Below are 14,601 nucleotides of genomic sequence, written 5' to 3'. Positions count from 1 at the left end.
CAGAAACATTAAACAAGTAAATTGTCTGTATATTGTTTTAGTAGTAGTAGTGGTAGTAGTAGTAGTAGTAGTAGTAGTAATAGTAGTAAACGTTATTGATCTTGACAGGAAATTTGTTGTGGGCATCACCATATTGCTGCAGACATACCATAAAAACAAATAATAAAAACAATACAAAACACAATAGTGACAATAATTATAATGCTAATTAAGTTAAACTCTTAAACTGAAACAGGTAAAATGGATTTCCTCAGTTTAACTTTTATTTAGGAACTCTATATCTCCTACCAGAGGGAAACAATCCATAATGTAGAAACAAAAAATGAGTTGGACCATTCAGAATTCTTTCCTCCTGATTAAGGACACAATTCTCATGTAACACTTAGAGGTGTTAGACTTTTAAAGTGTCAGTTGCTGTTGAAATAAATTTTATAAATCACCACAGTTAAAGTCCCAATTTCAGCTAAGCCATATAGAGGTCTGATATATGATATACATACAGTATATATACATACATACATACATACAGTGCTCAGCATATATGAGTACACCCCCCACAAAACCTATATTTAAATTAATATTTTCTATAGGATGCTTTACAATATCATATTTGTGCATATACATTAGTTTAGTCAGTACTCAAGCCAAATGTGTAGCCTAAATTGATATGATGGGGAAAAATATTAAAGAATTTTAAAAAATAGCAAAAATTAAGAGAAACACAAAATAAATAAATTTTGTTGAAATGTTGTAGTTTGTATGTTCTTTTTTTTGGCAATTTTTTGCATGAATTTAATTGTATTATCTTTCCATTTCTAAAGATGTTCTATGACAATTTTTTTTTTTTGTAATTCTTATGGTTGAAAAAAATATACATGTAAATAGTTATTTTTGCAATATTTTGAAATAAATGTTTCATATATGACATATATTTTATATATCTGAAATCCAAATATGAACTTGTATATCATATATGTAATTATCCTATATTTATATCTCTTTATTATTCATATCTATATTAGATTGCTATATGCGAAAATTCTGTTAATGTTCAACTGAATAAAAAGCTGTATAGAGTAAATAAACATCGAATTTTCATGTTTAGCTGAAATACCCTTATAAGTTCAGTATTTTATTCAATGTAATCCACTACCGCATTCAAGAATGAAACACCACAAACACAAATATCATCTGAGGTGTGTTATATTTTGATAATAATCTCAATCAAAGAGAGTCCTGCACAATGAGAGTGGTACAGGGGTTGGTTCTTACGCAGTCGACAGATGGGGCAACAGTTGGCCTGGTAGCGCAGCGTGTCTGCACAGGCGTTGCACAGGCACAGGTGTCTGCAGGGCAGGATCAGTGTGTCCCGCACGTCCGACAAACACACCACACATTCAGCGCTGTTGTCACTAATCTCATCTTCAGCAACCTGTAAACACCAGTGAGTCATTTTCATACCAATTAATGAATGAAAGCTTAAGACTGACAGATGTCGTCCTTTTTTAAATTAATATGGAGCGATTTATGAGTAGTCACAACAACCAAACACTGTATGCAGTTACTATACTGATGCTTTTTTGTTATACAAATGATTCCACTATTTGCACTGATGTCTTTTTGTGAAGGTGGATGATGACTTGCCTTTGATTCTTGACTGTTGTATTTATTCTCTATGCCGTAGATCTCTTGCAGCAGGTAACTGACTCCATCCACCTAAGAGAAAAGCACACTGAGCTTAAGAGGTTTATTGAACATTTGCCACTTAGCAGAGCCAAATGAGACATTTATATTGCAAAAGCCACCTGATATTGGCTGACCTTTTGTTTTAATGGTTACTTTTTATATATAAAGGCTCATTCAAACTAAAATAGATAACTACAAAGGCACTTACACACAATGACATCCTGGATTTTTTGGGGGGTGCTACTTTAAATGTTAGTGCTTATTAGAGCAGGATTCATTTTAAAGGCTATTTTATTGATTATCAGCAGAAATTAAATTCTGAAAGTGATTGTAATGATTATTTTTTCCATGCAGTTAACATTATAGTTGTGGTGTGCTGATACTTAGAACTACATCTTTACCATTATAATTACCCTTGCTGCTAATGGGGTATAAAAAGTGTTATATAAATAGTAAGCACTTACCACTTGTTTCTGCTTTAGAGGTTTCACGCAGTAACTTCCATCCATATGCTGGAAGAAAAACACAGCAGCTCTTTAAACCATCAGTTGAAACAGTACATTTAGTTTTTTTAAGTGCTGGTTTTAAAAAACACCAGAAATATTATTTAATTCAGCCAAATTACTGAAACATTGCAATTTTTCACCATCATGACAGTACCAAACCCCAAATCGTTGAACAGTAGGAATGTATTTTTATATATATGAGCAATATCACACGAGTAGCAGTGCGATATGGCTGTATATCATTTTATTATTAAAAAGACTTTTATTCTAGCCAAAATTAAGCAAATCAAACTTTCTTCAGAAGAAAAAAATTATAGGAAATAATGTGGAAAATTCCTTGCTCTTTTAAACATCATTTGGGAATTTTTTTTTTTTTTTAAAGTTAAAAAAAAATCACAAGAGGGCGATTAATTGTGATTTCAAATGCACTGTAAAAAATTCAAAAGTTAAAATAATTTTTTTTTGGGGGTTAGTTTAGCAAAAATCAGGAAAAACGTTTGTACAAGTACATTAACACCTTAACTTAACCTAAATCAAACTTTTCTTCACTGAGTTAAAAAGATTAGAGGCAACTTGTTATTTTAAGTTGAGTTAAACTCAGACCTCCTTACTTTAAAAAATAAAGATTGCAGTATTTCAACCCTAACAACAATGTCAAAAATAATAGTAACACCAATAATAAAATTAATGTAATTATTATTAACAACAACAACAACATCAACAAAATACTACTGCAATAATGCTAACGTAATTTAAAGTTGTTATTCATTTGTAATTTATTTTGTTTTTTTGGGATGGGGGGCAAAGCTGCAGAAATACTTTTAATATGAATTTTCATCTCACATTTACCTAGTTCGCTGTACAAAAAGAAACGTTTAGCACATGTGGACTGTTAACTTTAATTTAACTGTTATTTAAATATAGAACGTTTTTTTCCTTCAAAAATTTAAATGACAATTTAAATGCCTACAAAGATCAAAAATAAATTGTACTTTCAAAACAACTACCCAAATGACAAATCAAGTGCTCAAATGATCTGAAAATAAATCAAATTGCATTCTCAAATGAGAAAGCAAATGTTTTTGATTTTTAATTTGCATGATCAACTCAGCAAAATCCTGTAATAATTAAATGACAACTCAAATGCTCACACTATAAAGCTGTGGTCACACTGCACTTTTCGTCCCATAGATGCAAATACACATGCGAATGCGGTAGACCGGAAACACAAGCTCGTGCGACAAGTTTCGCAGTTTGCTGCTTTGGTAAGTTTAAGCTTGGTGAACTTTGACCTGCGAAATTGCATCACATGACTGCCTGAGACCAATCGAAGATCAAAACATGACCTCTCTGGACAGAAATTTAAAACATAAAGCAATCGCTCGCTTTTTTTAATGTTTCATCGTCTTGTTTAATCATGGCCCTTTTCGCAGCGCCGTACAACAGAATTTCACATGCGCAAACTCTAGTGTGACTGCAGCATTATTCAAATGGAGTAACCAATTCTCCTGACACACACAGCCGGAAGATCATGATGGACTGATTATTAGGACTAAAAAGACACCTCATTCACACAGACTCTTTGTTGAGTCTTGTTTTTCACTGTGAAGCATTACGAAGCATTTTCCCTGTTTGTCCTGCCATGTTTTTATCCTTTTCTTGTTTACCGTTATTGTTGTTTGCCTCCTGTCCTGTTTCTAATTCTGTGCCTAATAAATGTTTTGTTACATTTGTCTCTGTTTTATTTATTTGTTTTTTTTAATTGAACTAGGTTTGTTTGTTCTGATAATGTTGTATTTTTTTAGTACCAATTCCCAAAAGAGTTTTTTTGTTCACTAAACTTTAGACATTTTAGGTCAGTGCAACTGATGTTTTCAAAAGTTGAGTAAACAAGAAAAAGCTAAAGAAAACAAGCATTATGTTTTTTTGTTGTTGTATACTGGCTTAACATTTTAACAGTGTGTATAAATTATTAAACAAAAAAACATACCTTCTCAAAGGTTGCAAGAAGAACATGTGAGTGTCCCAAGTGTTCTGCACAAAAACATGATCCAAAATGTTTTCAGATATTTCCATAATATACATTTATATATATATTGTATTACATCCAACTCACCATCTCCCTCATCCACTACTGCTTGTACAACCATCGGATAGATGTCCTTATCCATGTCAAAAAGTAGCTGTGTAATAATAAGCCACAACACCAGGTTTAACCAAGGACACAAATTATGAACAGCTCTATGATTTCTCTAATGACACAAATTAGACTGATTTAATCTGACATTTTTTTAAGCTCTCTCCAGCAAAATGCACAAACACTCAGGACAGAGCTAGCAGATGTTACCTCGTCCTCTGCCCACTCTGATAAGTTGACATAATGAGAGGGCAGACAGAACTGTTGGCAGACGCCGCGTTTGAAATGCACCGTCTCTGACTGCAGAGAGCTGTCCTGCGGCAAATATCTGTCAACAACACACAATGAACAGAGCCATATAAAAACACACAAGCTTTGATGTCATTTTCCGACTAGATCTCCTCTCAGATCAACTGGTAAAGGCTGAAGTGTTTAATAATTAATAAATAATCAAAAAGCAACAGTCAGAGTGTGTCTAATGCTTACATTGGCACACCATTGTGAAACTCTTCAATGGCTTGGTAGTATATAGTGATGGCAACTTGTGTGTCGGCATCAAAGGTAAACTCAATGTTGTAGCAGCTGTGGCTTTTCCCAACTTCCTGTCCAGGCAACTTCATGTCTTCACTACATCTGTAGACAAAAAATAACTTTACTGATTGTCTGTTGCTGAAAGATTTGAGTAAAAATGGGCAGAATGAACACATGACAATGGAGACATATTTTATATTTAAAACCTAATATGTAAGTTTTATTTTAAAAAGTCACAATAAAAGGAAAACCTCAATGTCATTCATTCATTCATTCTCCTTTGGCTTAGTCCCTTTATGCATCAGGGGTCGCCACAGCGAAATGAACCGCCAACTTATCCAGCAAATGTTTCACACAGCGGATATCCTTCCAGCTGCAACCCAGCACTGGGAAAATCAATACACACTCATGCACACTCATACACTACGGCCAATTTAGTTTATTCAATTCACCTATACTGCATGTCTTTGGATTGTGGGGGAAACCAGAGCACCCCGAGGAAACTATAAATATGCTATAAATATGAAGACTACATCAACAACAAGTGACTATCAAAGGAGTATAAAAACCCTCACATATCTAAAAATGTAAATATCTGATCTTATAAAAATGTATAAGATTTATAAGAATTTCTCAAAATAACAACTGAAAATTTAGTTGAAATATACATATGAAAACAAATACTGTCGGATAAAACTCATCCTGCATAATACAGCGTTTAATCTAATTAATCTGAAATAAGATAAATAATATACAATAATAAATATAATAAATAATAATACAGTAAATACAAGTAAAAACCGAGAAACAAGTTGCAAAAAAACTTCTTTTAATTCTGTCTATTTTTATCAAAAAAGTAAATTAACACATCAACGAGGACACATTTTATATTTAACACCTAATATTTGTGTTTTGTTTAGGGTAAAAGGAGCATAAAAACAGCTCAATATCTCAATATCTAAAAGTAGAAATTAGTTTGTTGGCAAAAAAATCAATGAACTCAGTTTAAATAATCCTTTCCATTTTCAAACCTTTTTCTTTTGTTAGAATCAACAACAAGTGACTATCAAAGGAGTATAAAACTCTCAGATATCTGAAAATCTAAATATCTGACCACAAGGAACCTAAATTTGTCGAAACAACAATTGAAAATGTAGTTGAAATATACATATAAAAATAAGTGTCTGAAAAACTTATCCTGTATAACACAGCTTTTAATCTAACCATATACTGTCTAAAATAATTAAGCAATTTACACTAAATACAAGTAGAAACAGATAAGCATGTTCCAAAACACTGCTGTTAACATAATTAATAGGGGCGTTTACATGACACCATTTTCAACTAGAAACAGAAAACCTTTTATGTGTTTTGGTCATTCATTTACATGTCAACAGCCTTTGGAGGCTTGAAAATGCAAATCTTTGAAAACGGGTTTCAGAGTGAAAAAGTTTTTGAAAACAATACCATTATCACCTCTGTGTAAACTACAAAAACATGAGGATGTGAAAACGGTGACATCATGCGCATGTGGATTACAGGGTCTTTAAGCATGTGCGAATATCAGACAATCAAAACTTTGCTTTTGACTGCTCAATTCACTGCATACAAATTCACTTACAATCCAATCTCTTAAACATAATTTAAGCATCATTGTCACTAATGTAAGCGGATATAATTTTTAAAACATTCTCATCCATGCATACAAAAATGCAACCTTAAAACCTGTTCGATATTTAAAAAAGAGGCAATCCTTTTAACATGTCCCATCCAACTATAAAAACATTTAAATATCCAAAAAATGTTAATATATCTAAAATATGTAAATATCTAAAAAAAAAAAAACTAAATTAAATATTGGATATAAAAAAATCAACATTACATATTTAACAGCTAGAACATACATTGTTTTGAATTACTATTAAAAGGAGTATAAAAACATCTGAAAATCTCAAGAAACCTATTTTTGCTGTTGCGTCAGTACAGAGAATCACACAGTTTTTAAGAGCTATGTCGGATGTAGAAAAGATATTTGCAATATAAAACTCACCGGACAAGCCGCAGAGTGTCTTTCCGTATGTTGATGAGACTGCGGAGAGTCTTGACTGGCTCATGAGGAGGAGGAGCATTGTATGGAAACTACAAATCACAATACAAAAAAACAATCAAGGGTTAACTCATTGATGATAATAATAATAATAAAGCAGGAAAAGCACCTTTTCCTGTTTTATAACCCCACATCTGATAAAAAAAGTGAAAGACAATGTCATTTTGCCCGTCTAACTAAAAATCGTCAAACTTAATTGATAAATGCATTCTCCGTAAACTTTTTTGTAAGCTACGAATATTATGATTATTATAATTTTACTGTTTTGAATTCAAGTTTATTTGTATAGCACTTTTCACAATAATTATTGTTTTAAGGCAGCTTTACAAAAGGTGCACATTATTGCATTCCAATCAAAATTAGTAAAAGTTCAGGTTAGGTATATATGTTGGTTTACAAGTGACAGATAAGTAAAAACATCTAAAAAATCATAATCGGACTTCATGGGATCATTTTTTAATTCTTAAATGATAATTTAAAATAATAAAATAAATATTGTATATTTTAAGAGGTTATAAGGTGTATAAAAACATTTGAATATATGAAAATAGAAAAATCTGACCCAATGTAATTTAAATTTGTAAATTATCCAGCAGGCACACAATGTCATATGATGTTGACCTTTAGTTCTATTTTGATTGCAATGTCAGGTGACCAAAATTTGATGTCAATTTGCTGTTCAATACTGACGTCAGCTGACATCTAATGCTGATGCCACCTGGTGTTGATATTTGGTTGGTTTTGGGTTGTGGCATTAACTAACTAAAACCCAACATAATTTTAACATCATGCCATGACATCCATACAATGTCAAAGTCTTTAGCCGTTGATCTTTGGTTGATTTTATGTTGTGTCATGAACTAACTAAAATTCATCTTGATGTCATCTCGATTTTATAAACAACCAAAATTCAAAGTTAGTCTGATGTTGGACTTCAACGTCAATATTACGTCTGTGTAATGCCTGCTAGGTGAGCCCAAGCGAAAATAAAAATCCCCAAGATGTATTTGACAACTAAAACATCCATAAATTTTAAGTGATTATTAAAAGAAGTATAAAAATAACCATTATTTAAATAGCTATTATGTTTATATGTGGTCCCGGCATAAGTGAAATAAAAATGACAAACTTAGTTGAAATATGCATTTAAATGATTGATTCTTATTATGTAGGGAAAAGCACTTTGTCCTGTGTTGTCAGCTTAAATAACTGATACAAATATAATCTGGAAACAAGGCCAAGGTGATGCACACTGATCTCCAAACAAGCTGTTAGGCCGATGCCTCATGTGTATATGTGTGTGTTTTCTCTGGACAAATGCAATGCCCACGTGCCAGCGAGAGGCATCAAGCGTGTGTGGGTCAACACTGGGTGAGCCTGATGCCTCCCCTTCCCCCCTTCAGGCTGAATGTGGCTCTCTGTATTACTTGTGGTAAGCCGTCGCTTAAATCCACAGCATCACTAGCCTGTCTTCTTACGGACGAGTTGAGCAGCTAATGCACACAGAGTAAATAAAGGAGCCTTCATAAAAGCACACAAATATCAGGAAGAAGCTCTGGGGGACACAAAGCAATATGCAGAAGGACAGCTGTACAATTACCTGTGCAACTGGGTCAGAATCACACTTGGAAACAATAAGCCAGCTAGTTGAAACTATTTTTTTCCATCAATAGGAATTTATACACTGTAAAACCCAATAGTGAACTGTATCAAATGAAATGAGTGTAGTTAACTCAAAATTTACTGAAACTCAGTGTTAAAGGCAATGAGTTAATTAAATACATCACCACTTCAACCTAAATGGATTAAGTTCACAGAAGATTAATTTTTTAACTCAAATTGTTTGTAGCAATCGATTTCCTTAACTGGTTTGAGTTGCCTTAATTCATTGGGTTTTACAGTGTATTCAGTTAACACAAATATCACAGGGTTTAAAGATATGAGGAAAATATCCATTTGTGTTTTAAAATGTCTATGCATGTAATTACATTAATCAATATTCACTTGTTTAATATAACTTAAACAATTTACATTCATATCATATTATTTAAAATGTTGAGAACAATAACTGATCATAAATAAAAGATGAACATAATTACATTTTAAAAATTAAATGAAAACCCTGTTAAAGCAAGCATTATATCAACTCAAAGAATGAAAATTATGTTGACAAATTTCTTTATTTATACAGGGTGAAAAATGTTCTGGTTTTCCCCACAAATTCCAAAAACATGGTGAATTGGGTAAGCTAAATTGCCCATAGTGTATGTGTGTGAATGAGTGTGTATGGATGTTTCCCAGTACTGTGTTGCAGCTGGAAGGGCATCCGCTGTGTAAAAGATATGTTGGATAAGTTGGCGGTTCATTCCTCTGTAGTGACCCCTGATAATTAAAGTGACTAAGCCGAAGGAAAATGAATAAATGAATGAATGTTTTTCTGTTATGTCTTAAATCTAATTTTTATATCAAATGCATGAATTTATATTAAAAATGTATATACTTTTTATTATAATATTTAGTATTATTTAAAAATAAATTACATATTTTTTGTAAATTCGTTATTGTAAACAGCATATTTGTGAACGGGAATTAAAATTTTATATATATTTTTTCTAAATATCTGTGGATTATATGTAATGTGAGAAATTATGTGGCATGAGTCATTTCGGACACAGTTTACAGTAAGAGACATGTAGTAAATGTTAGATCAAGTGTTTTCTCACACAAAGTGAGACCAACATAAACAATAAAAACAAAGATTTCACAATAATTAAGAGCATGTATGTCTGGATCTAATAACAGGAATTGAACTGCAATCTTACCACTACTGGTCTGTTGCCTAGGAAGTTGAGGTCTGTGTTTTCACCAAAGAGGTAGCCTTCAGGATGAGTCGAATCAAACTTCTCTCCTCCCATTATAAAATGGCTAGCGAAATAACTTCCTGAAAAGCAAAACGCGATCAAATGTTAGTGATAATCAAGAAATCAATGTAGATTTGTCACCCAGAATTTGAGTTTCTAAAAAATTTATTTTGTGCATTTTCTTGATTGGGCTGTAATTAATTAAATTGCAAATTGCTGTAGAAAAGAATGCAGGCATGGTGGCTTAGTAGTTAGAACTTTTTCCTCAAAGCAAGAAGGTTACAGGTTTGTGTCCTGGCTGGACCAGTTTGCAATTCTGTGTGGAGTTTTAACATTTTGAATTGAATTAAAAACTAAATTGGTTGTATGTGTGTATGGGTGTTTCCCAGCACTGGGTTGCGGCTGGAATGGCATTAGCTGCATAAAACATATGCTGGAATAGTTATGGTTCATGCTGCTATGGTATCCCCTGATGAATAAAGGGACTAAGCCAAAGGAAAATGAATGAATGAATGAAAAACTGCACATTCAAAAAATAAAATGTTTAGTAATTGTCTGCATATCCTTTTCCTAATGAAATCAGACTGTATTTAGTCTTTATTAAGGTATTCATACTTCTTTTATCTGTTGAACACAAATTGAGATAGTTAGAGGAATGTTGGAAACCAGTGTCCATTCCCAGCAGGCATAGGACGTCAACATGATGTCAGATTGATGTTGTACCACAATATCGCGGGACGCTTCATTTTGTTTGGGAATGAAAATCTCAGTGGAAATGAAATGTCAAATATCGATTTCTAATGATGTTACAGCTTGACATTTTATGGACATTCCTACTATGACATCTATCAGAAGTTGAATTTTGGTTGCCTTACCTGACAAATAAATGTCAGGTAGGTCATTTCAGGTATTTGACTACATTGATGAAAATGTCATATTGATGTTGACTTTGGTGCCGTTTTTGTGGATTTTGGTCACTTTCCAACACAACCTAAAATCAACCAAATATCAACGTTCATTTGATGTCATTACTTCAAAATAACGTTATGCTTAGATACTGGCACATTGAATTTGGATCACCTAATGTCACAACCTAAATCTAACCTAATATTAACATCTTATGACATTGTGTGGCTGCTGGGTTGACTCCCACAGTAATTTTTCCTATTTTTTTTACTGCTATAGAATTCAATACAAGGTAACTAACACTCTTTAAACTATATTCTCTTGTGTTCAATAGAAAAAAAAAAACATAAAGATCTAGAACCACTGGAGGTTGAGTAAGGCCCAATCCCAATTCTATCCCTTAGCTCTTCCCCTTCCCCTTACCCCTCGTTTTGCGCATGCCTGTGAAGGGGTAGCGGTGTGAGAATTCTCTTTAGCTTAGAGACGTAGGGCTAAGGCCAAGGGGTATACACCCCTTCAAACAAAGATTTTTCAGGACCACACTCGAAACCAAGGCGGTAGGAAAAATTGAATTGAGATTGGTCCTAAATGATACAGTAAGTAAATTCTCAACTTAGGGTTAACTATTCTTTAAGAGTGATGTTTGTACCCAAGACGACTGAAAGTCTCAGAAAGAAAGATGGATATCGTAGACATAAAAACCAATGGATTCAAGAAAGACAAGCTCAAGGGCAGACAGAGGATATAGGCAAGGATAGATGAACAAGTCTGAAACTGGAGCAGGAGGCAGCACGAATCAGGCACAAGTCCCAAGCTGCACATATAGAGTGTCTGGTTACTTGTGGTTAATTCATCTTCTCATCTGTCTGTCATTGTAAAACCAGCTTTGTGAGTGCCGCATTTTATAAACAAACAAGTTAATGCTACCTGAAAATAGTATACTAAAGAAAAAGGAAATGTTACCTACTATTTACTCACTCGTGAGTGTTTTAAAGGTCCAGTGAAATTAAAATGAAGTTTTTTAGATGCTAGTATCAATATGTTAGGTTTAAGGATATCTATAAGCTAGTGTGTTCCAAAACAGTGACAAATTTGCGTTTAGAAGATGTCACTTGTCACTTCCACCTAAGGTCCTGTCCACGCGAACAGATATTTTCAAAACTGCACTTTTTTCTATACAGTTTTATGTTTGTTTACAGAAAAACAGAGTATCAGGTGACTAAAAACAGAACCTTTTGAAACTCCGGCTAGGGTAACGAATTTCCAAATCTCTGGGTATTGCATTGTTTTCGCTATATTCATTCTTCCATGGTCGGGTGCCACACCAAAATTCATTCCACCATGGCTACATTACAGCTTCTCATTCAAAACATTCATTCATTGTTTTTTAAATAGCAGTTAATAATCGCACCAAAACGTATTGAGAAGTAAATGAATTATAACAGCGCAAACTTTTTCTGTTATCGTAGTAGTGCTGTGTGTTATTTGTTTAACCCTTTAAAGTGACGTGCTGACTGACTGACTGACAGGTGCGTGATGCGTGAGGTTAGCTATTACGACGTAGCTTTCAGTTAAGATGAGCACAGTTTACATAATTATACTTTATGGATAAAAATCTATGCCTCTGCATACAATGACTTTATCTTGCTGGAGTTTATAGCCATTTCACTTTACTTCAGGCCGCATTAATGCCACTCTGTATGTCAATTGTAGTGGAGACATTCATAAATATTCCTAGCAAATTTAACCAATGTGGGAGACATACTCGTTACATAAACGCACTAAATCACACTTGAGTTGCGTATATTTGAGGAGGCGTATGAAGTTTGGGGCACAAACAGAAATCGGCTCACAGGCGAAGAGATTCGCATGGTATTACATAATTGAGATCTTGACTTGTAATACTGCTCTCATGACATTTGTCATTGAAATTACACCATAGGTAGTTGGTAGATCTGTGTAAAAGGCCTGCCGCCACAGCTAAAAAAATCCTGGCAATCCTGGCCAAATCTGCCCACTGGCCTCTTTCCATCATGGCCTCCTAACCCTCCCCATATCATAATTGGCTTCATCACTCTGTCTCCTCTCCACCAATTAGCTGATGTGTGGTGTGCGGTCTGGCCCAAAATGGCTGCCGTTGCGTCATCCAGGTGGATGCTGCACACTGGTGGTGGATGAGAAGATTCCCCCCCATTGTGTGTAAAGCGCTTTGAGTGCCCAGAAAAGCGCTATATAAATGTAAGGAATTATTATTATTATTATTATTATTAATACAGAGTTTTTGCCTCATGATGTCAGTATGCACGCTGTTTTGTCCTTTCTGATTGGCCAATAGGACTGCGTTTACAACAAATAGGAGAGATGCGAATGAGGCAAATTCCATGTTTGCGTCAAACGCATTGTGAATTCTGTGTTGTTCTCACCGTGGGACAGTAATCCGCTTCTCTTTTCTTGTTTGTATTGACTTGTATGCAATTTACCAGCGAAAATGCTTAATTCCTCGTTTGGTGTGAACCCAGCATAAAAATGTCATCATCTCCGTCTGTTGGTTTGGCGTGCCCTTAACAGTGTGTTTTTGCATGTCAGCGCCAATGGTGTAGTGGTTAGTGTGTCGACACATACACTCTTTCTTCCAGTTTGATTCCTGCCTCGAGGTTCTATGCCAGTCCTTCCCCTCTCTTTGCTCCCCACACCTTCCTCTCAATGTTTTCTACTGTTCATTAAAGGTGAAAAGCCATTTTCCTCACATCACCTCATACTTCAGTTTCTCAATCTTGACCAATCAAATGCTCTCTGACATGCCATGCCCCCTACAAGACGCATCTCATTTGCTTTTCATTTGATGTGTTGAGCTCAACCACTCTTACTAGCAGAGCTGTGATAAAACAAAATGCTATTGGCTATTTTTTAAAGGGGAGGTGCAACTCTATGTCCCACCCTTTCGTCATGTTTCAGTTAAGCTTATTATGTCAAAGATTGAATAAAAAATGCCCATTTCAAAGCACTTTATGGGCCCTTTAAGCATTTCTGAGTTACTTTTTGTTTTTGGTTGAACACAAACCAAGATTTTTTTTTTTAAATATTAGAAATTATTAGCCACTGACTGCCAGAGTAAGGAAAACACTTTTTCTATTTGTGTTAACCAGAAAGAAGAAACAGATTTTACCTACTGTACACTCTCATTTCAGATTCAGTTTATGCTGAGCACAAATTCATGCAAGACGTCCCGCGTGCTGTAATTTTGTGGTGTATTTCAGTGGACACAGCACCGCTGGGAATGCTGAGACTTGTATCAATATAAAGACAGCATCTGTGGGCTTGCTGAGCTACTCACAGACTTGCTGACCAAGAAACAGTGGGTGGAGGCTCTGGTGTTCAAATGAACAGAGGCACCCCTGGGGATTTCACATGCAAGTAGTGAGAAAAATATTCATCTCAATTCTGAAGCCAGTTTTATCATGACTGGTCATTTTTATACCATTTTCTCAATATTTAAAGAATCTGAAAAAGTTTGGGTTTTCTCTGCTGAGACTGATATATTATAATTATGCAATATTAGAAGAAGTAAGAAAAATGATATTTTAAGACATAAGAGACATACTATTGCAGTAAATAAGTAAAGTTCCTTATTTAAATCCTAAAGTTAAATTTACCCTAGCTGCCAATTATATAACATTTTTCAAATTTGGCCTTCCCTATTGGGCCTAACAGTTTTGTTTAGCTCTGATTATAGCTCTAATCGAATTACATTTTACGTATTACATATTTATGTTCAACTTAGTTCCTTTATTACTCTGGGATCGCCACAGCGGAATGAACCACCAACTTATCCATCATATGTTTTACACAGCGGATGCCCTTCCAGAC

General features: G+C 34.2%; 1 protein-coding gene across 6 annotated transcripts in view; it reads right to left on the bottom strand.

The window, feature by feature from the left end:
- rnf157 (ring finger protein 157) overlaps nt 1-14,601 on the bottom strand; it is a 38,913-nt gene that overhangs the window by 22,349 nt on the left and 1,963 nt on the right. For all 6 annotated transcript variants that reach the window (XM_005156348.6, XM_005156347.5, XM_073918585.1 and 3 more), the window contains exons 2-10: nt 9,790-9,908; nt 6,911-6,999; nt 4,816-4,962; nt 4,540-4,657; nt 4,309-4,375; nt 4,183-4,226; nt 2,151-2,198; nt 1,645-1,716; nt 1,273-1,432 (exon numbers count right to left, since the gene is read on the bottom strand). In XM_005156348.6, the coding sequence (XP_005156405.1) occupies nt 1,273-1,432; nt 1,645-1,716; nt 2,151-2,198; nt 4,183-4,226; nt 4,309-4,375; nt 4,540-4,657; nt 4,816-4,962; nt 6,911-6,999; nt 9,790-9,908 (864 nt within the window). The remainder of the gene's footprint in view (nt 1-1,272; nt 1,433-1,644; nt 1,717-2,150; nt 2,199-4,182; nt 4,227-4,308; nt 4,376-4,539; nt 4,658-4,815; nt 4,963-6,910; nt 7,000-9,789; nt 9,909-14,601) is intronic.

This window comes from Danio rerio, chromosome 12 (assembly GCF_049306965.1).
Source record: "Danio rerio strain Tuebingen ecotype United States chromosome 12, GRCz12tu, whole genome shotgun sequence".
Lineage (NCBI taxonomy): Eukaryota > Metazoa > Chordata > Actinopteri > Cypriniformes > Danionidae > Danio > Danio rerio.
Note: the sequence above shows the minus strand (reverse complement) of the source record. Positions and strands in the feature narration are given on the sequence as shown.